Raw genomic sequence first — 20,407 nt, forward strand, 5'->3', positions numbered from 1 at the left:
GGAGGCAGGAAGAGGGGCCGGGCTATAAGCCCTCAAAGCTCCCCTTCCCTCGCTGCCCTAGTGACATATTTCTTCCTGCAAGGCTGTACTTCCTAAAGGGTGCACACTCTTCTCAGGTGACACTGCCAAGTAGAGATCAAGTGTGCAAACATATAGAGGACATATCTCATTGAACACGCACCAGATTTCCACATACCACAGGTCGTAAAGTCTGTGTGGTCCTTGGGATGATTTGGGGGTACTTGCTGTGAGGTAAGGATGCTCGAGGCATCTCACTATGCACACCTTGACCCATCCCTCCAAGTCCTGTCTGTGCCATTGCTCTCAGGAAGTGACTTTGTTGATGTAGAGTTGATGCAGGAGAGGGAACTGTGCAAGAAAGTAAGGAGGACTTGGTTGCTAGCGCTGAGCAAAGGAAGTGACGCCAGAGAGCAGTTCCCTCTCGGCATTGGGGATTTAACTCATGTATGGCCTTGTGCATGATGGGCAAACACTCTACCACAGAACCCCTCAGCTGCAGCCTGGGTTCTCGCCTGCAGAAATGAGTGGTCCGAGGTTCTATATACCTAGCTGAGAGTACCTCAGGGGCTGTGCTGAGGGTGGGAGGCCCTAGGAGCTGGAGCAGAGGACCTCTAGTGCTCTGTCTATAGTGGGTCTGACTGTCCCTTGGTCACCTGTTATTGAGTGAGTGTATGGCTTACTTTCTTTATCCCATAGAGGACTAAAAATTAGAATCCCTTAGGATGCTCTTTAAAAATCACACGGGGAATGTCACCATGATGACACCATACTTCAGTTCCCCCTACTCAGCCTCTCCAGTGGGGGATAGGAACCAGTGCTTAGAGAGTCCTGTGGCTCACCCAGTACTTAGCGAAGGACAGAGATTCTCCTGAAATTAATGTAACCCAGAGGGGACTAGCGGAGGGAAAGAATGATATGATGGCTTCTAGCTAGCTCCTTTTTCTTCCTCCCTTTTTTAAAAATTACTTTTATTTCATATGTGTGAACATTGGCATGTATGAATTTGTGGCCATCATGTGCATGTACACTAGCAGGGGCCAGAAGAGGGGTCTGGATTCTTCTGGAACTGGAGTTACAGACTAGGAGCTGGGGATTGAACCTGAGTCCTCTGCAAAGCGACAGGTGCTAAGTGCCAAGCCATCTCCACAGTGTGTGGTGTCTTATTCTTAAGTTGAAGCATGTTCACAGAGGCCTTGACAGTCTGACTTGGGGGCACCATAAGAAAGATGGTGGGGCATAATTTATCTCCAGTAGCATGGACACTTTCAGGGACCCTTCATCTGTTTTCTTTGTGCAAATCACTGATCACATAGAAATCTTGCCCATTAAAGCTCCGTCTCTTTGTTAGGATACAGTTACTCTTGGCTGAAACTTTGTTTACATGTAGATCCAGGGACTGACTTAACCTTAGTGTCTACATATTTTAAAGCGGAGAGCAGTCCAGTGTCACAGTATTGTCTCCTTCTGCTACTCAGGCTCTCTTCTCCAGGAGGAGGGTCACTGAACTAGTAAGTGCTGGAGCAGGAATTCAAACCCATGCCCACTCGAAAGCCTGTCCTTATTCCTGCTGTCTTCTGGTCCATGGTACTGATTTCATCTCCTCTGTGGATATTAACAAGACTGCCTTGGGTTAGCTCAGACAATCTGGCAGCTTTGCTAATGAGAACAAGGGGTTGGGTGGTTTGGGTCTTGGTTCGATCTGAGTGCAAATGAAAGATCCTTGCAGCTTTACAGTTAGCAGGAGAATGCAAGAACAACTGTAGAGCGCAGTTCCAGGAAGGAACCACAGATTCCCCTTTTCTGTTGGGGTGAAGAACACCTCACTGCCTAGTATACTGAGGCAGTTACAACGCTAATTGTCAGGGCTGCAGGGTAGGGTGGGGGAGGAAGACCAGTCCTGTTCATCTCGTATATTTCCCAAGACCATAGACCCACAGCTGCCCTATGTTTGAGGTCCCTTCCCGTTATTCTTTGGAACTTCTGGGAAAATAATGTTTTTGCAGAAGTACAGAAGAAGGTCTATTACTCTTGGTCTTGGATGTTGTCTTGGGATTTGTATTGACTGGGCTGATGCCGCAGGCATTGAGTCACTTGACATTTCCGCATATGGGAATAGTGTCTGAATGTCTGGGTTTCCTCAGAGGCTTGCTGGCCCTCCTGCAGTGTGCACAGAGAAGTGAGACACACCCCTCTCCCCAGTCATTACCGTCTTACCTAAGTCCCTTCCCATGGGCTCTGTGGGTGACAGACCTTACCAAAGAGTGACGGTAGGTGGCTTAAAGTAACTGGCTATGACCTTTATAATGTTTTGAAATTCTGATGCATTTATAAAAAAATATGTGTATATTCCTTCCTGTTGTTTGATATGATTCTTTTATCTTTTTCCCATTCACTATGCTTTCGTACTCAGGAAGTTGAGGTAGGTTTTGCCTTTTCAAACGTATGTAGACACAGTATCAATCAAAACAGTTGCCAGAGAAAGTGTAAATTGTATCTCAGATCTTTAATCTCTATGGTAAATATTTGCTCTAAATTCAGCCAACCAGGAGTATACACGTTTGTTTCTCGTGGGTATATGCGAGGGATGTGATTTATCAAATGTATATAAGCAGCCCATTGACTGCCTTATCTCTTCTCATTAGTTACTCCGCAAGTATGATCGTCGGTTATTATCTGTATTCTACTGGTGGGTTATTTATTGAAAGAGCTGAGAAACCCATATTGTTATTTTCTAAATCATTCTGTCTCAAGCCTGCAGGACTTTACACCAAATGTCAGACCAATTTATCAAAGAATAGCTCTATTCAGGGTGAAAGCGATTTAGAGCATGTGTACAAACATCCCCCCACCTGTGCTCACACACACCAGTAATAGTTACGGGAATTTCTCAGGGGCTGCAACGCTCTTCAAGCTAGAGCAGCAACTCTCTTATAGTTGAAACAATTCAGCAAGAGTTTACCATGGGCTGTCGAGTGATACATCAAGGAATATGCAGGTTAAGACCGGCCCTGTTCAGAAGTCGCCTGGGCTCAGGTGTGTGTGGTTATGTTTGTGTGTGTGGGGGTGTTGGGGGGTCGTACATACACCTTGAAATGCACTACAGCACATAGCTCCCATCCCTGGTCAACTGAAGTCCCGATGAGTGATGGTTAAGATGGTCCAACTCACTGTTCAGTCTGGACTGGGTGGTCGGCTGACCATTTCTTTCAGGCTTGCCTTGGAGCTGTTCCTAGGTGACGGATGACAGGTGAGGTAGGCTTGGCAGAGGCTGCATCAGTAAGTAGCTTGTTGCTGGTTTAGAGATACGAAGTGATGCAGCTCAGGGGTGAGGTTGCCCCGTGGGAGGCTATGTCCCTTTTCCAACAGGTGAGCCACTTTGTACCGCATAGTCAATCAACAAGCATTTCCACTGTTCAAAAGTTTAAAAAAATTCACAGAAAGGTGTCTTAGTCCATAGGAGATGCCCTTATAGAAGCCTGGCCTGGAACTTCTGTGAGCCATTTTAGGGAACCCTAAACCCACCCTTTCCACTCTTCTGGAGCTGGTCAAATGGAATGCAGGTGAGGCGAGTTCGTTTGTGTTGAATCAGTTGCCTTTGGAAAGTTTGGCTCCAGGCCTCTAAGGGTCTTTTCATAGATTCCTGCTTGGCAGAGCCAGCCTCCATCTGGGAAGCTGCTACTCAGAAATGCTTCTTCCTTGCAGCTGAGAGACGGACTTCTCTCTGCTGACTGACTGTGGCCCCACAGAAGACCCCATGGGATATTTTTTTCCCCTCTCTGTAGCTTGCTTCTCTGCTCACGGCTTTCTTATTCACCCCTGGTCAGGCAAATGAAGCCCTCATTTATTCCCCAGGCTGGTGATTTGTATTGTCTTAGGTAATCATCAGATGGATCTGCAGGGTTCAAACAGTTTAGCTAAAATATGTATGAGGGAGAAATGATCTGTTTCATGCTCACTCGGTGGCTTTGATCCGTGGCATCTGAAGCTGTTGTACGCAATAAATCACCCCCCTCATCTTCACATTCAGCAGTCACAGCGCTCCAGTTTCCAACTTGGCGTTCGCTTGACTCTGCCCCTAGCTTGTCCCCATGTTGGCTTTCACAGTCCTTGTAGCAGAAATAGGAGCCTCCCTAGGGATATTCAGGCTAAACTGTGTCAGCCATTTTGGGCAGTGGTGCAAGGGAAGAGCAGCCATGTTCAGTCGTGCTATTGGACAGACCCATCCACAGTGAGGGGACTTGGTCACACAGACGGTGCATATGTTCTGGCCTCATTTCATGTTAGGCAGACTTCAAAGTTTCTCTAGAAGACTCGTAGTAGAGTGCAATGCCCTTGGTAATTCCTGTGAATGACTGGCTTCAGGACCTCAAGAAACCAAAATCTGGAACATTTATATCTCTGAAGAAAATTCCTTAGTGTTTGCATAGAACCTGCTCAGGTCCTCTCCTACACTTTACATCACCCCTGGAACAAACATAGTAATTAATATAGTGTAAATGCTATTTAAATAATTATTAGACCACACGGTCTGGGGAATAAGTGTAAGAAAGTTGATTGTGTTCAGTACAAATGTGTTATTCAAAGACTTTGATGCTAGGTTGGATCTACAGACATGGTGCCTATGGGTATGGAAAACTGACTGTATTGATGTGCATTATCATACACACTAATGTGACTTGTGCTTATAATATGTACCATGTGATATAAAAATACATGTGTGCATGCATTTATAGATAACTCTATATACATTTGTGTGTATGCGTATATGTGTATTTCTGTGTGTATATACTCATGTGAGTATCTAAGTGTACCAGTATGTATGTATGTATGTGTGCATATGTGATTATATGTGTGTATATGTGTGTATGAGTATACTGTGTGTATATACTCATGTATGTTTGTGCATATGTGGTTATATGTGTGTATATGTATGTATGAGTATACTGTGTGTATATACTCATGTGTGTTTGTGCATATGTGGTTATATGTGTGTATATGAGTGTGTATTGTGCATATACACTTGTGTGTGTATGTGTACCTGTGTGTATGTATATGTGTGCATGTTTGCATACATGTGTGTATATGTGTATGTGTATATATGTGTGTATGAGTGTGTACAGTGTATATACTCGAATGTATACTATGTGTACCTGTGTGTATATGTGTTTGTATGGGTATATGTGTGCATATGTGTATATATGTGTATGTGTACATATGTGTGTATATGAGTGTGTACTGTGTGTATATACTCGTGTGTATGTTTACTTGTATGTATATGTGTTTGTATGTATTTTACATAGGTGTGTATATGTGTGTATGTGTACATATGTGTGTATGAGTGTGTACTGTGTATATGTACTCATGTGTGAATGTGTAACTGTCTGTATATGTGTTTGTATGTGTGTATCTGTGCATATGTATGTATATGGGTTTATGTGTATAGATGAATGTGTACTGTATGTATATACTCATGTGTGTATCTATGTGTACCTATGTGTATGTGTGTATGTGTACATATGTGTGTATGTGAGTGTCTACTGTGTCTATGTGTATGCATGTTTGTATCTATGTATGTGTGCATATGTGCATGCACATACAGATTTTCTTTTCATAGGTGACAATCAGAAAAGTCCCTCAAATACAAGTGAAAACTCAGTTTATTCATTTTATAGCACCAGGGCTGTATTCCTGGGGATATTTAGCTAACGAATGAATGGATGGAGAAATGGACTTTTGTCCCTGTTGACAATATAGCACGGTGCAATAGTTCTACCCTTCACTCCATCTCGGATGTACAACAACTGATCACGTCCTGACGGGCCATCAGACAGACTCTTCAGGTGTTTGCTGCCCTGAAACATGTAACAATCCAGTCATCAGTCAGTATACTTATGCCTGAGCCTCTTTTAAGACAGTTCTTGGAGAGTCTTAACTGACCAGAGTTGGGGAGGTGTCACTTAAGGGCTAGAACAGTAGAATAGAATTATCCTTCCTTCCTAAGAATGGCTGAATTGCCAAGCAAGCCTATGGCTTCCTGTCTAGGAGAAGCCTGGTGGCCTTAGACCCTGCAGGATAGATGAGAGCATCATTCCTTCATGTTGCTCTGTCTGGACAACACGTTCATGGCTTTTATTGAGTCTAATACATGACTGCATTTAGATGTTTACTTTTCGAGGTAGGCTTATGTCTTAAAAGTGGCTATTTCTTGGTCCTTGCAAGTCTTTTTAAAGAACTCCATCATGAGATGACCGCATTTCTGGTCAGGAGGCCGATTCAGACAGGCTCACCTGCCAAGCTCTCGTTTATTCAGAAGCCTTCATCCTCATGTGATCTTGAACAGGCATCAACTTTCTCCGGCTAGAAAAATGGTCAGAGGTGAGGGTTCTTAGGGTCTAAGTCTCGCCACTGAGGTCCTAGTAGCAGGGATACACCATTGCATAGTGTAGCATTGGAGGGTGGGGCCAAGTGCCTTGCCAGGAGGTCAACAGCCAGACCTGTGCTTTCATTTAGACAGACAACGAAGACCACCTGACTTGTGCAAACTGGATCTTGGTCCCTAGAGAAGAAGCCAGCCCTGATATTGGTGGCCTGGCAATTTTGGAGTGTAGAGAGCTGGCCTTAAGTCTCTGGAGGACCACAGTGGTTAGGGAGGCGGGATGTGAGGATGAGCAGACTCCCAAGCGAAGTCTGTAAACGGCATTCTTTCATCTCTGGCTCTTTGCGCCTTGCTGGTGCTGCCTCATCAAAATGTCTCCTAGAGGAAATTCGTCAGGAGCAGCTGAGCCTGTGCGGGCTTCCCTGAGGCACTTGGACATGATAGGCTAGGGATCGCGCATGCTCAGACGCATCCTACTCTGACCCTGGAAGCAGGCGTGACATCTAGAAACCCCTCCCTGCTGCCCACGCACGGCCCATTTCCCAAACGAGTTTCACAATTCACGATCTTGGCTTCCGGGGCAGGGCTTCCCACCAGCTATGGTCAAAATCGTCATACACAAAGCTTCAGGAGCTCTGGGGCTCCACGGCCTATGTTGTGGTCAACTTTCCTTTGGCACAGAGAAAGCAACCAGATGCAGGGCGCAATTCCCCATCCCACTTGGCCTTCCCAGGCAAGGAGGTATTTGAAGGACGAACTTTTCCATAAAGAGTTCCCATCCAAGGTACGCTCTCTCCTTTGCAGTAATTAGGCAGCGTTTTTACAGTTGCAGCGGGTTTAAAAAAAATTCTAAGGCCTTATATTTAAGACTTATATTTAAGGCCTTATATACCAGTGTATAGAGGCCTTATATTTGAGACTGTGCTTTCTTCCCAGAAGAAAACTGTAAAACCAGCGGTTAGAGTTAACCCGCAGAGTGACAAGGTCCAGAAGGATGGCTCCGGTTCCATCCAGGCTCTCAAGTGTGCTAAAATCCTTAGCGGATAGGCTGTTCTCGGGACCTGTTCAGCTCAGTGCAGGACATCAAAGAGAATGTAACATGTGGGATTCAAGTAAAGCCGCTCATCTTGGACTCTGGCCCCTCCCCGCTAGACGTACATCTTCAGCTTCCAGAACGTCCACGAATTAGGACAGCCTGTTCCAGTGAAAATATTTTAGCAGACCCACAGTGCCCTAGGACTTGATGCCACTCTCTGCACGAGAAGAGTTCCTCGTTTGGCAGTCTGCATAGTTTGTTGTCTTCCTCCTCTGTTGCAGAAGACGGTCCCTTTGGGTAATCTCTCGCCTTGCCCTTGTGAACCGTAGACTCTTCTGTAACGGGCTTGTCGAAGGCTAAGAGGATATTAACCGTCAGACACAAACGTTGAGCGCCTAATGACCGATGTCCACACTTGGCCCCAAGACTGTTGAGTGCTGGAGAGCAGTGCTGAGACAGCACAAACCCCAAATTTGATTGTATTTAAAACAGTAAGTCGGTGGGGGCAATGTTGCAGGTATTCTAGACGTTCTCAATGATGGCCCTTGGGACAGATCTCAAGGCAAGTCAGGGGAACGGGACAGTCGCACCATAACCTGAGTGTATCAGTTCCTTAGAGGTAGAAATAGCACAGTGAGGAGTCTCTGGGATCCAGGGAGGCTGCCTGTGTTTACATAACGCTCTGCCGAACGGAACCGCTGGCCAGGAAGCAGTATGGTCTCATTTAGCTCTAAATCTACGTTCCTAAAATCTCTTTGAGGGCTTGGCTGACCTCAACAAGGATCGAATACAGTCAGGTAGTTGAACGAGGAGGAGGCTCCTGAAAACCCCCAGGAGATTGCGTGGGAGATGAAGTAAACCATGAGGCACGGCGGACAGTAATTTAAACTAATGATGCACTTTGGTATACATTAACTTCTCCAGAAGTGAAATCATTTCAGACAGCCTTTAAAGGTGTCTGTGGTGTGTGGAGTGCCTGGCCAAAAACCACGTCGCTAACAAACTGGTTACCGGCTGAAAAAAGGCCAAATTCCTAAAGGTGGTGGGGTGGGGTGGGGTGGGGTGTGGTGTGGTGTGGTGTGGTGTGGTGTGCGGTGCGGTGCGGTGCGGTGTGGTGTGGTGCGGTGTGGTGTGGTGTGGTGCGGTGTGGTGCGGTGCGGTGTGGAAGAGCATAGCCTCTTCAGCTTGCAAGCATGGGTCTGCTGGGGCTGGGCGGGGGCCAAAGGTGGTGGTTTGGAAGGGGCCGGGCTGTTGTTGGAAGTAACAAGTGTTACCAGAACCCTAATGAACTAGTTTCTTACAGTTTAAAAGTAGTGAAGTGCCCATCTTGGCACATGCTTGAAGCAGACTCCCGGCAGGCACTATTTGGCTGTACAGGGAGCAGGAAACCCTTTGCTTTCTCCCCCGCATCCCGTCCTTTCCTAAAACAAAAGACTTAGTTAAGCTTATCCGCCCACTACCCACCCCTCTCCATCCCTATAGCAAAAGATGTTACGCTAAGCACACAGCCAGGGTCCTTTTAACGTTTGATCGGCCCTCTGGTTTAGTGTAGGGGAACTGGAAATGCACACCACAAGATACATGTCTCCTGGTGAAGGAAATGCTGACAGTTAAATTATCAGCTGTTACAAACACAGGGGCTTAATCATAAGTGAGAGCAGCCAGGCCTCAGCTATAGCATAATTGATGGCAAACATACCTCACACTTAGGAGATGCCTGGGTTTGCATGTCAAACCAAGGCGAGCAGAGCTGTCCTCTGTATGGGGCTGAAGTGTCCTTATAACTCCCAGTGCCTGGTATATTCGATTTGGAAGGTGTGAACAGGGGGAGCAAATTGATACGTTTGATTGCATTTTAATGCTCGTTTTGCGGGGAGACCTGTACGCGGCGAGGGTTTCCCTTTGTGTTTTTGGGAACCGGGGACAAGGCAGCGAGGGGCGTGTGGCGTCTGACCTTTGTTTCTGTCTTTCTTTCCTAGGATGACTATTTCAGAAACTGGAATCCCAACAAGCCCTTCGACCAAGGTAAAGGATGCGTCTTCCTAGCTGGACACACTGTGGGAAAAGCCAACTCGTTTCCCTGCCCTTGCCTGCAGAGTTGATCGTCTCCCCCCTCAGAGGCTACCTTAGCTGTCTGATTTCACTGACTTCGAGGTCTGAACTAAGCAGGGTGGTAGGAATTATTTTATCAGAGTGGGTATTTGTCGGAGGTTATTTCCACACAGATCTAAACAGTTTTTTAAAGACTCGAACCAGTCAGTGCAACCACTGATTAGTTTTGTCTTTTTAAAAAAAAAAATGGGAAAGTGATTATCAGGCTTGTGAGTTAGGAGTCTGGCTGTACCCAGCAGTTTTATTCATAGAAGGCTCTGTGCTGAAAGATGTCCCTGCAATCCGATGGTGGGAAAAGGAATACTTCTGGGAGATTTTCAGGGATACTTGGCGTCATTCCTTAAATGTGTTCTTTACGGTTCTTATTTTGTGTGTGAGAGTGTGTGCGTGTGTGTCTGTGCACATAAGTGCACGTGTATATGTCTGTGTGTGTACGTGTGTATTGCATGTGTGTGTGTGTGTGTGTGTGTGTGTGTTCACATGCGTGCGTGCATGTGTCTTTAAAGTCAGAGATGACTTTTAGGGACTGGATCCCACCTTCCCCGTGTGAGATGCAGGGCTCACATTCAGGTCATCTGCACTGGGTGGAGGTGCTTTTTACCCTCTGAGCTATCCGGCCAAGCCCCACCCATCATGGCTTCTAAATAGAAACTGTTGCAGCGTCCAGTCATGGATGGGTAGAGGTTAGCCTTGTCCTCTTGTCCTTCCCACTCATCCTAGCAGGCGTGGCACTGCTTCCATGGGGGCAGACAGAAGTCACTATGTCCTGGTGTGACTCACTAGGGCACAAGGAAGGTCCGCTTTGAGTTGCTGCCCCATGTGTGGCAGCTCTCGGCACAGACATCACTGCAGGAAACGATGCTAAGTTGTGTCGCGAATACGCATGCGCCATTCCGCCTGAAACGGAGAGGAGACGGGGTCTGCTGTGCGTATTTCCAGTGACTCAGAATTCTGAGTCTCGGCTTCGGTTCGCTCACACCCCTGGGCTTCTCCCTTTTCTCATCAGCAAAACCTATATTCAGATTTCCACGTGCATTTGTCCCAAACCTTGAAGCGGTTGCGCCCTTCATGCCCTCACGCCGTTGTCTATCCATTCACCCACCCACCTCGAACATTTACTGATCTCTCGCTGCTTACACAAATGCCAAGCCAGGAGACCCAAGCAAGGAGCCACTGGGCCGTGGTTAATGTCTCCCCAAACCCACCCCCACGCCCCCAGCTGCTCAGAGTGAGGAGCAAGGAGCGAGAATGGATGTGATTTCGGAGGGATGTGTTAATGGCCGCAGTGCAGGTGGGTGTGGGAATCGTGCTCAGCTGTGGGAAGGACTGTGGTAGGGAGCTTGGGGGTCGGCATGTGGGAGGGAATGGGTGCAGACGGCTTCGCCTGGGTTGCAGATGTGTCATTCCTCCGGGGCCTTGCTCCTTAACAGTCACCATGCCATCAACAATTCACAGCAGCACATAGGAAGGTACTGGTCCTTCCTGCTAAGCCTTTCTTTAATCTTCAAGCGTTTTGTTAGAAGACTAAGCCTTCATTTATGAAGAATACACCTAGGTGCAGAGTGACCAATCCCCTGTCTGCGTATGACGGGGGAGTTCATCGGATGACCTCCACTTCAGGCTCCCTGCTCTGACTCAGCTCCACCATGTGGTGCCCTGAGCTGATGATGCTCTATGCTCAGGTGCATTGATGGGGGCTCGTCCTCCAAGGGTCTAGTAGCCCTCAATTTCTCCGTCCCAGGGCTTTCAGACATAGAGATTCCATGGAAGGAAGGCAAGTCTGCTTTTGTAATGCACACAAGGGAAGAGGATATATAAAGACAAGTGCTTAGGCAGCCCGGAGATAAATGATGACTCCTCTTGCCCTGACGGCCACATAGGGACTTTGAGTCCCAAGGGACGGGCAGCATTAAAGCTTATGCAAGAACTCCAGATGAGGGTTTTGTGGTTGTTCTGAACAGGGCTCTGACCTGTTCTGCGTGCTCGGGAACTTGGGTCTGCTGAGATGAACCCTCTCCTCATGCCTCACGATGCTCAGGGGTACAGCTGAGAGTCCTACATGGTAGCTCTGGGTGGCTGCTTTGGTTATAGATAGTCACAGCCAGGGGAGGAGGGTGTTGAGTTGAGGGTAGCCTCCCCTTAAAATACCACCTCCAGCCGATGTCGTCAGTTACCCCGTGGGCTGCTTAACAGTAACAGATAGTTACCGATGGCACTGACACCACACGGAGAAATAAAACCTCGGGCACTGACCACATGAGGCATGTAGTAGAGTTAGGGAATGCCACAGAAACTGTCAGAAGCACGAGGCCATTTCCAGTCAGGCCTAATGTGCTTTCTGCCCGCTGTGATAAACAACATGACCAAAAGCAACTTGGGGAGGACAAGGTTTATTTGACTTAGAGGGTACAGTCAATCACGGAGGAAAGTCAGTCCAGGAACTCAAGCAGGAACCCAGAGGCAGGAACTGAAGCGGAGAACATGGAAGAGTACTGCCTTTTGGCTGGATTTTCCTGGCTTGCTCAGTCTTTTTTTTCTTTTCTTTTCTTTCTTTCTTTCTTTCTTTCTTTTTTTTTTTTTTTTTTTTTGGTAGAACCCAGGACTATCAGTCCAGGAACAATACCACTCACAGTGCACTGGGCCCTCCCATATAAATCATTAATTAAGAAACTGCCCCACAGCCATGCGCAAAGGCCAATCTGCTTAGAGGCATTTCCTCAGTTGAGAATCCCTCTTTCCAGGCAGCTTAGTTGGTGTCCAATTGATAAAAGTTAATCGGCACCCTTTTCTTTTTGTTTGTTTATTTTTTTATTGTTTATTTGCTTACACTTCAAATGCTATCCCCTTCCAGGTCACCACATCCCCCTTCCCCCTCCCCTGCAAAACCCCTATCCCATATCCCCCACCCCAGCAAATTCTCATGAGTTATTTTGAAGCTTCCCAATCATCCCTTTAGAAAATGAATGCAGAAGCTTGTTTGCAACAATGTTTATGGAATATCTGGTGTGTTGCTGTTGTTGCATAGGAGTTCAGGGGGTAGTGGGGTGCTGGTGGGGAGCGTGTATGTCTGTGTGTCTAGGTAAAGGCATGCTCACTCTAGCATGTTTAGAATGCGGTTCTGATGACGTGAAGATGTCTCAGAGTGATGGAACATGTATGGGCTTAGATCTCTCCTGTGCTGTGGTCCACTCAGGAATGAGTCTGCCAGTTGATGCCCGTCTGATGTCCCAACTGATGGACAAACTGTGCCAGGTCTCAGAGACTCAGCGTGGGACCTGTTAGGGACAAGGGCACCTCTTTATAGAGCAAGACACGGATGTTTCAGAGACAGCAGGCAGTCGTTGGCTTTGAGGGTGACCTCCTTGGGCAGTGAATGCACAGTGTTCTTGTCCAGAGCCCAGCAGGGGCTCGCCCTCAGTGGACTCAGATGACAGTAGATCAATAGAAATGTCAGTGAATCCATCCCCTGGGAGTCAGGCGTCCCAGTCCACGTGCTGGTGACTCATAGCAGGAGAGAAGAAAGCCCTGTCACTGTGGTCATCTGCTATGCCAACTTTCCAACAAGCCTGAATGTTGACCAAAAGCACAGAACATTCGAAGGGAAGTTTTACAACGAAGGGGAGGGGTCTTCCTATTCTACAGCTGCCCTTTGGGGCCGGGAGCCCGGTGGGAGCCACATATGCCATGTTGCTGAACTGGAAGAGGAGTATGGACAAGAGGGTTCACTACGAAATTGTTTGCAACTTTTCCATTTAAATGACTCTGAAATTTTGCACAGGCAACCAGACTGAGAAGCAGAGTCTTTGTGGCTTTCTTCTTGGTGTGGAATTTAATCTCTACCTCCACAGAGCCTCTGGTTTGTATTCATTCAACCTTGAAGACCAATTCTTAGGGCTTCATTCACCTTCCCGGAGCCTGGGAACTGCTATGTTTCAGAGGCAGCTGGCCATGTTTGTGGTAAGCAGCACACTAGCTTCCCCCAGCTCTGTCACATTTCCAGGGACAGCCATTTCTCTTTTGCCGTGCAACTTCAGGAAGATGTTCCCCCCTAACCCAACACTTCTGATTCTCCTGCACCCTACCTGCTCTCTATACCTCACTCCAGCTAGATTAATTCTTCTCTCCTCGTTTCTTGTATGTCTTAACTCTAACAATGAAATAGCTATCTTTTTTTAAAATGGAGTATTGATTTTTAAATGTTGCGACTCGATTCTGGCAGGGAAAAGAACATTATTAATTCAAATATTGGTGTTCTTGGGTTTGACTCCATCTCATGGCTTTGAAATTGGATCAGGTTAAAAGTCTGGTCTTTCCTCTGTCTGGCTTCGCTTGTTTTGCCTGTCTGAAATAAGCCATCAGAGGTGTAATATTGAAATCCCATGGAAACCTCTCTTGGTCCTGTCTCTCACATTTTTTTTTTCTAAAGGTGACAGACAGCTTTCCATTCTGTGTCATCTGAGCATGCGCACAAGGTGTTACATTAAATTATGTGTTTCACAGTAGAAATCAGTGTCTCTGATTGTAACCGGCTCGTGGCACTCAGCATAGCATCTGACATTTTGTTTCCGAAGCTGAAGATTCCGTGGTTCCTTTACAATGTAGCATTCCAGCAGGTGCTACTGTTTACTCTAACTCTCCCCCACTCGTGGATGACTTCATTGTGTCTTATTTTGTTTGGGGGAAACTTTTTCTTAACATTCTCAACAGGTGCACACTGACTTTGCTGTCAAGCCTTTAAGCCTGCAGATAATGGCATCTCCCAGAGAGAAGCCACGGTGGGATACTGTACTGTATTTAGTTGTATTTAGTTTTACGTCAACTTGACACAAGCTAGAGTCATTTTGGAAGACAGAACCTCAGTTGAAAAAAATGTTCTCACAAGATTGGCTTGTGGGCAAGCCTGTGGGCATGTTCTTAATTAATGATTGATCGGGGGTTGGGAGGCTAACCCATGGTGGTGGGCTGGTGGTCCTGGGTTGTATTAGAAAGAAGGCTGGGTAAGCTAAGGAACAAACCAGTAGTCAGCACATCTCCACGGCCTCTGACATCAGCTCTTGCCCTCCAGGTTCCTGCCATGATAGTTTCTGCCTGGGTGATGAGCCATAGTGGGAGTCTAAGCTGAAAAAACCCTTCCCTCCCCAAGTTATTTATTGTCACAGTGCTTAACCACAGAAATAGTAACCCCAACGAAGACAAACACAATGATGCCAGTATTAAAATGGCTAGCTGTGGCAAGTCCCATGGCCTCCCTTAACTCAAGGTTGCCTGTCACTGATAATACAGGTTCCTCAGACCCTTGCATTCCTGAGCATTAAGTTCTTCTTTATACAGCGCATCCTTCTGTATATGTTTTCTCATAGAAGGAAGAGAAATGAAACATTCAAAACATAATGCTCCTCTTTGTAAAGTTACAGGCTAACCAATGAGGTATGAATAGAGCGTCAATAAAGCCAGTAGGATTAAATGGGCCTTTTAACTATCAGGATGGGGAGAGGCTTTTAGTGTAAGCAGAAAGAAAGGCCCAAGTGGGGACTGGTTTCTTACCTCGGAGTCCTATGGGACCTTGCACAGGGGTGTGGAAATAGTGAAGGGGTAGAGAGCTCCTGGTCATATCTTGGCTTTGCCGTTTCTCAGTGGCCCCAATGATACACCCCTTACTTCCTCATCTGTAGAGAGCCACTAATGTGTGATTTCATCTATATCAATATGTACACTCCCAAGGGTCACGGGGCTGGCCAGGGGTAGACTCTTCCTACTGAACCTGTGCTCCTTCCAGTCTAATTTGCTAGGTGCACTTGTGCAGGATCTCTGTACTCCCCCACTTCTGGAACAAATGTGCACAGCATGCTCTGGGACCCTCTGGCCTCTTTGATATCTTACCCCCATATGGAGGAAGGATAACGGAGTTACAAGGGCAGTAAAAAGTTCTAAAGTCATGCTGATGCCTTCCCTCAGACTTATTTGATACCGGTTTCTATTCAAGAGTGATGTGCTATGTACAATTCCACCTTGCAGGTGGGCCAGTGACCTCTGGATGAATTACCTTGTGTTTGTTGAGCCACAGCGAGCCAGCTTTGGCTTAGATGAATTCTCAACAGAGTAAAATATGTTAGCCGAGTTTAAAAGCCTATCCATATTGCTGGTTTACTTTCCTTCTTAGAGAGTGTAGAGTAGATCCGTGTTTTACTCCTTTTGCACGGAAGGGAGATGGCTGCGTAAGAAAATGCCGAACCATGTTTCATACCTGAAATCAAAGCATTTTGCTTTTTAGTACCCTCGTCTGTATTACATAGCATGTGATTGATGGAGATGGAGTAATGCTCCTTTGACATAACTACCGTGTGCACAGGAGCCGATAGCATCTGTGGGGAAGGCCTAGTTCTGCAGCGTTGGAAACAAGCCTCTGTTCCTAACTCTGCCCTTCTCCATCCCTGTGCAACAGGACAGGCGGTGACGTCCTGGGTCTTGAGTTCCTTGTCTCTCCAGAGCTTATGGGGATCACATCTATGAGGGAAGAATCTACAAAATTGATCCAACCTCCCTATAAAGGACACAGCAAGGGCCAGAGAGCTGTGTCATGAGATATGCTATTAATGTTTCCTTCTGGAGCCTTGGGTGTGGGAGGACCTTTATACTCGAGCGAGAGCTAGTTGGCCTGTCCATCATCGGGTCAAGCACTTAGCTTGTGGGTGCTGCTCTCCTTGATGCTTGTTATCTAGACCGACACCCAGTAAACACGATCAGCTGGAGGGTGCTGGAAGGTACCCCAGAGAAGCTTTAGGGTTAAGGGAACTCAGGTCAGAGGTCACCAGTCTTTCCTGGGTGATGTCTGGCAGAAGATCTAGAGGAAGTGCCCTGTGCCTTCCTAAAGATGGCCATCGGTTTGGAGGAAAGCTACAGAGGAAGCACATGGTAAGGAGAAGTATTTTCTGATCATGGAGTAGAGTCGACCAGTGTGAGGGACTCAGGGTTATTATAAACAAGTACATCAGAGTGAGTCACTCATAAGCAACTGACCCTTATTCCTCCTGCTTCTGGAAGCCATGGCCTGAACTCAAGGTGGCAGCATGGGGGAGGGGGCTCCGGTGAGGGCCTCTTCAGTTAAGGACCGATAACTTCTCCTCCAGTCTTCTCAGGGGAGACAGAGCCTGGGTGTCTTCTGGAAACTCAAGGGCACCATCAGAACCTTACTCTCTCCCAAAATCCCCACAACTGGAACTCCCAGCTGGACCTTGGGACATCACTATCAGGACTTGCAGGGACACAAACCTGTAGTCCCTCACAGGCAGGATGCTTGTCTTAGACACATGGTTCCAAGAGACACAGGCAGATAGACTCTGCTCCTGGCCCCAATGCTTTGCTCTCTTCCCTGCTGATCTCTGAGCTCTCACGCACCGCGAGCAGGTGCCACTCGTGGGAAGTTGGGTCCCTGATAGACTGTCCCAAGGGCTGTCAGGTTGCTGGAACTATCAGGAGTAGCAAGAAAGAAAGGCGTTTGTGTGTATGTGAAGCTTCCGTCTCCACAGCTGGCAACCGGATGTTTAAGATAATACTGGAGAGGCAGCTGTGCTGGCTTTACAGCACTTGAGGAGGGGGAGGATTTTCACAGAACTGAGGCCAGCCTGGGTTACACAGTGAGTTCTAGGCTAGCCTGGGTTATACTGTAAACCTCTGCATCAAAACAAACAAAACAACAACAAAGAAAACATAAGGGAAAATATGAGGTCATGGTATCTCTGGGTTGTTAGCAGCTGCTGTCCTATTGGGAGCCAGTGGCCTTGGGTTACACTTTGCCTTCTTGGTGTAGGTGTGTATGTGTGTTTGTGTGTGTCCACATGTGTATGTGTGTATGCGTATGTGCATGTGTTTGTATGTGTTTGCCTGTGTGTAGTGTGAAATGTATGTGTGTACGTATATATGTGTGCACGTATGTATGTGTATTGCCTGTGTCTCTGTGTGTGTATGTTTGTGTGTATGAGTAGTAGGGAGTTCATTAGGTCCTTTGGGATTCTCTCTATCCTGGAACGTCTGGGTCTCCAAGAGGAGACACAGTACCTGGCTGAGCTGGAGAGGCAACTGTGCTCAGAGAGCAGAAGGCAAAAAAGAGCTCAAAACAAGACTGAGAGCCTGAAGCCTGGGCAGTAGAGAGCTGGGGCTGCTAGCTCAGTGTGGCCTCTCGTGTCTCCTAGAGATTTAGGGATGAGTTGTTTAAAGCACACACATATGCGCATGTGCATACACACACACACACACACACACACACACACTCTCTCTCTCTCTCTCTCTTTCTGTGTCTCTCTGTCTCTGTGTCTCTCGGTGTATGTTTATCTCTGTCTCTCTGTCTCTCTCTGTGCCTCTGTCTCTCTCTCTCTCTCACACACACATTGTCTCTCTATGTGTGTCTCTGTGTCTCTATCTCTCTTTTTCTGTCTCTTTGTTTATCTGTCTCTGTCTCTTTGTCTTTCTTTTTCTGTCTGTCTGTCTGTCTGTCTCTCTCTCTCTCTCACATACACACACACACACATACACACACACACACACACACACACACAAGAACAACAAGAACATGGTACAGTTGGGATTGACAAACCTTAGAGCCCCCAGGCATCTCAGAAGAAGCCTGCTCGAGCTGTGGACACTGGTGGAGGAACTGAGTTTTCTGGCCACCTGGGCACCAAAGCACCGGGCAGTGCCTGGCCCAGTGAAGCCTCATGCTGTTGCCCCAGCAACTTCTGTTCTTCACTTCAGAGCAGGTGGAAATGTCAGAGGAAACCTTTGTCACGACAAAGACACAAGAAAGACTCCATTGCTTTAGTTTCATTCCTGTTGCTGTTATAAAAAATATCCTGACCAACACAACAGCTTAAGGGAGAAAAGAGTTGGAGTTTATGGTCCCAGGTTCTATAGACCCTCATTTTGGGGAAGTCAAGGCGGGAACCTGGAACAGCTGGTCGCGTCACATCTCCACTCAAGAGCAGAGAACAATGAATGCGTTCGTGCCGATAGCCAGGCTGGCTTTCTCTACCCTTAGACAGTCTACATCCTCACACCAGGGAAGGGTGCTGCCCATGGCCAGACTGGCTGTTCCTCCATCAGGTGAAGCAGTGAAGACTATTCCTCACACACACGCCTCATCTAGACAAACCTTCTTGAGACTCTTTTTCAGCCGATTCTGGATGGCATCCAATTGTCGATTTAAAGTAACCATCATAATTGTCTGTGGTATCTTTGGAAACATCCCAACCCTACCTGTGTTCTCCACTGTCTCTCACTGCATTCTGCTCCAGCCACGCCCACCTCCCGCCTCCCCACCTTTAAGGCTTGGTGATGAATGTGCTCACCGCCCCCTCTTTGCACCTGCATCAGGGAATGTTCCATTTTCCTCCAACACCTACTTAAAAACGTTTGTTTGTTTATTTATTTACATTCCAGCCATTGCCTCCCTCCCACAGTTCCTCCTCCCCCTCACTTCTGAGAGACCACCATCCCCACCAGGCCTCCCTCTTCCCTGGGGCCTCAAGTCTCTCCAGGATTAAGTGCATCTTCTCCCACTGAGGCCAGACCAGGCAGTCCTCTGCTACACATGTGCTCAGTCCTCGGACCAGCCCAGTTATGCTGCCCGGTTGGTGGCTCAGTGTCTGCAAGCTCCCTGGGGTCTGGGTTAGTTGAGACTGCTGGTCTTCCTATTGGGTTGCCCTCCCCTTCAGGAGTCAATCCTTCCCATAATTCAACCATAGGGTTCCCTGACTTCAGTCCAACTGTGCATCTATCTTAGTCAGCTGCTGGTAGGACCTCTCAGAGGACAGCCATGACAGGCTCCCGTCTGTAAGCACATGATAGCATTTGTTATAGCATAGTGTCAGGCCTTGGTGCCTCCCATCCACCATGAGATGGATCCCAAGGTGGGCCGGTCATTGGACCTCCTTTCCTTCTGTTTCTTCTTCACTTTTGTCCCTGCTGTTCTTTTAGACAGGAATAGTTCTGAGTTAGAAATTTTGACTGGAGTTAGTAATCCTTGTCTCTCTGCTTGAGGCCCTGTCTGTCTACTGGAGGTGGACTCTTCCAGTTCCCCCTCCTCAGTATAGGGCATTTTGATTTTGGCTAAGGTAGCCCCCATTGAGTCCTGAGAGTCTTTCACCTCCTGGGTCTCTGGTACTTTCTGGAGGGTCCCTCCTCTTCCTTCCCCTCCCCAATGCTGCATATTTCCATTCATTCTCCTGGTCCTCTGGGCTTCTCCTGTCCCCACCCCCCATCTCTGATTAAAACATTCTTTTTAGCTGTGTAAGCAAATGCATGAAAGCCTGCCGTGTCTCTATATTACTTTTTAAAATGTACGTCCTCTGTTTCATTCACCAAAAGGTAACGTGCAACCCTATATAAGTATCTGCTTAAAAACAGAAAAGGGAGACCCCCTGTGGTGTTTGGAATGGTCTTAGGGAGAGCCTTGCTCAGGCTAGCATCTGACAGTGACAGAGATGTCACTTCAAGAACTGTCTATGCAGCAGCGCTTACAGGTCTATAATTACTCCAGCGACACTGAGTACACAGTCTTCTAAAGGTCTGGCTTGACGCACGGTTAAAATTGCCGAGATGGGAAAGAATAGAAGGCCTGCGCCTCCGTCAGGGATTGCTCTGAGGGGGTTGATTCTGGTAAGTGTTTTAGCACCGGGAACAAAGAGTGCTGGGCTCTTCCTGGCAGGAATGAGGCATTGAATGATCTCTGTTGCCAATTAATGGAAGCAAATGGATCTTCTGCCTTCAGCCAAGTGGCAGCTGCACCAGACAATCAGAATCTGATTCCTCAGTACTCGGTCACTTTCCTGCATGCTGAGGTAGGAGGTCGATCAGACCGTAGGAGAATG

The 20,407-nt window shown here is 47.3% G+C and overlaps 1 protein-coding gene across 2 annotated transcripts in view; it reads left to right on the plus strand.

Moving 5' to 3' along the window:
* Positions 1-20,407, plus strand: part of Spock1 (sparc/osteonectin, cwcv and kazal like domains proteoglycan 1) — a 480,034-nt gene that overhangs the window by 202,999 nt on the left and 256,628 nt on the right. For both annotated transcript variants that reach the window (XM_087590365.1, NM_001271297.1), the window contains 1 exon segment: positions 9,413-9,458. Coding sequence is in view for 1 of the 2 variants with exons in the window: in NM_001271297.1 (NP_001258226.1) it covers positions 9,413-9,458 (46 nt within the window). In the remaining variant the exon portion in view is untranslated.

The sequence above is a fragment of the Rattus norvegicus genome, chromosome 17 (genome assembly GCF_021556685.1).
Source record: "Rattus norvegicus strain SHRSP/BbbUtx chromosome 17, alternate assembly SHRSP_T2T, whole genome shotgun sequence".
Taxonomy (NCBI): Eukaryota; Metazoa; Chordata; class Mammalia; order Rodentia; family Muridae; genus Rattus; species Rattus norvegicus.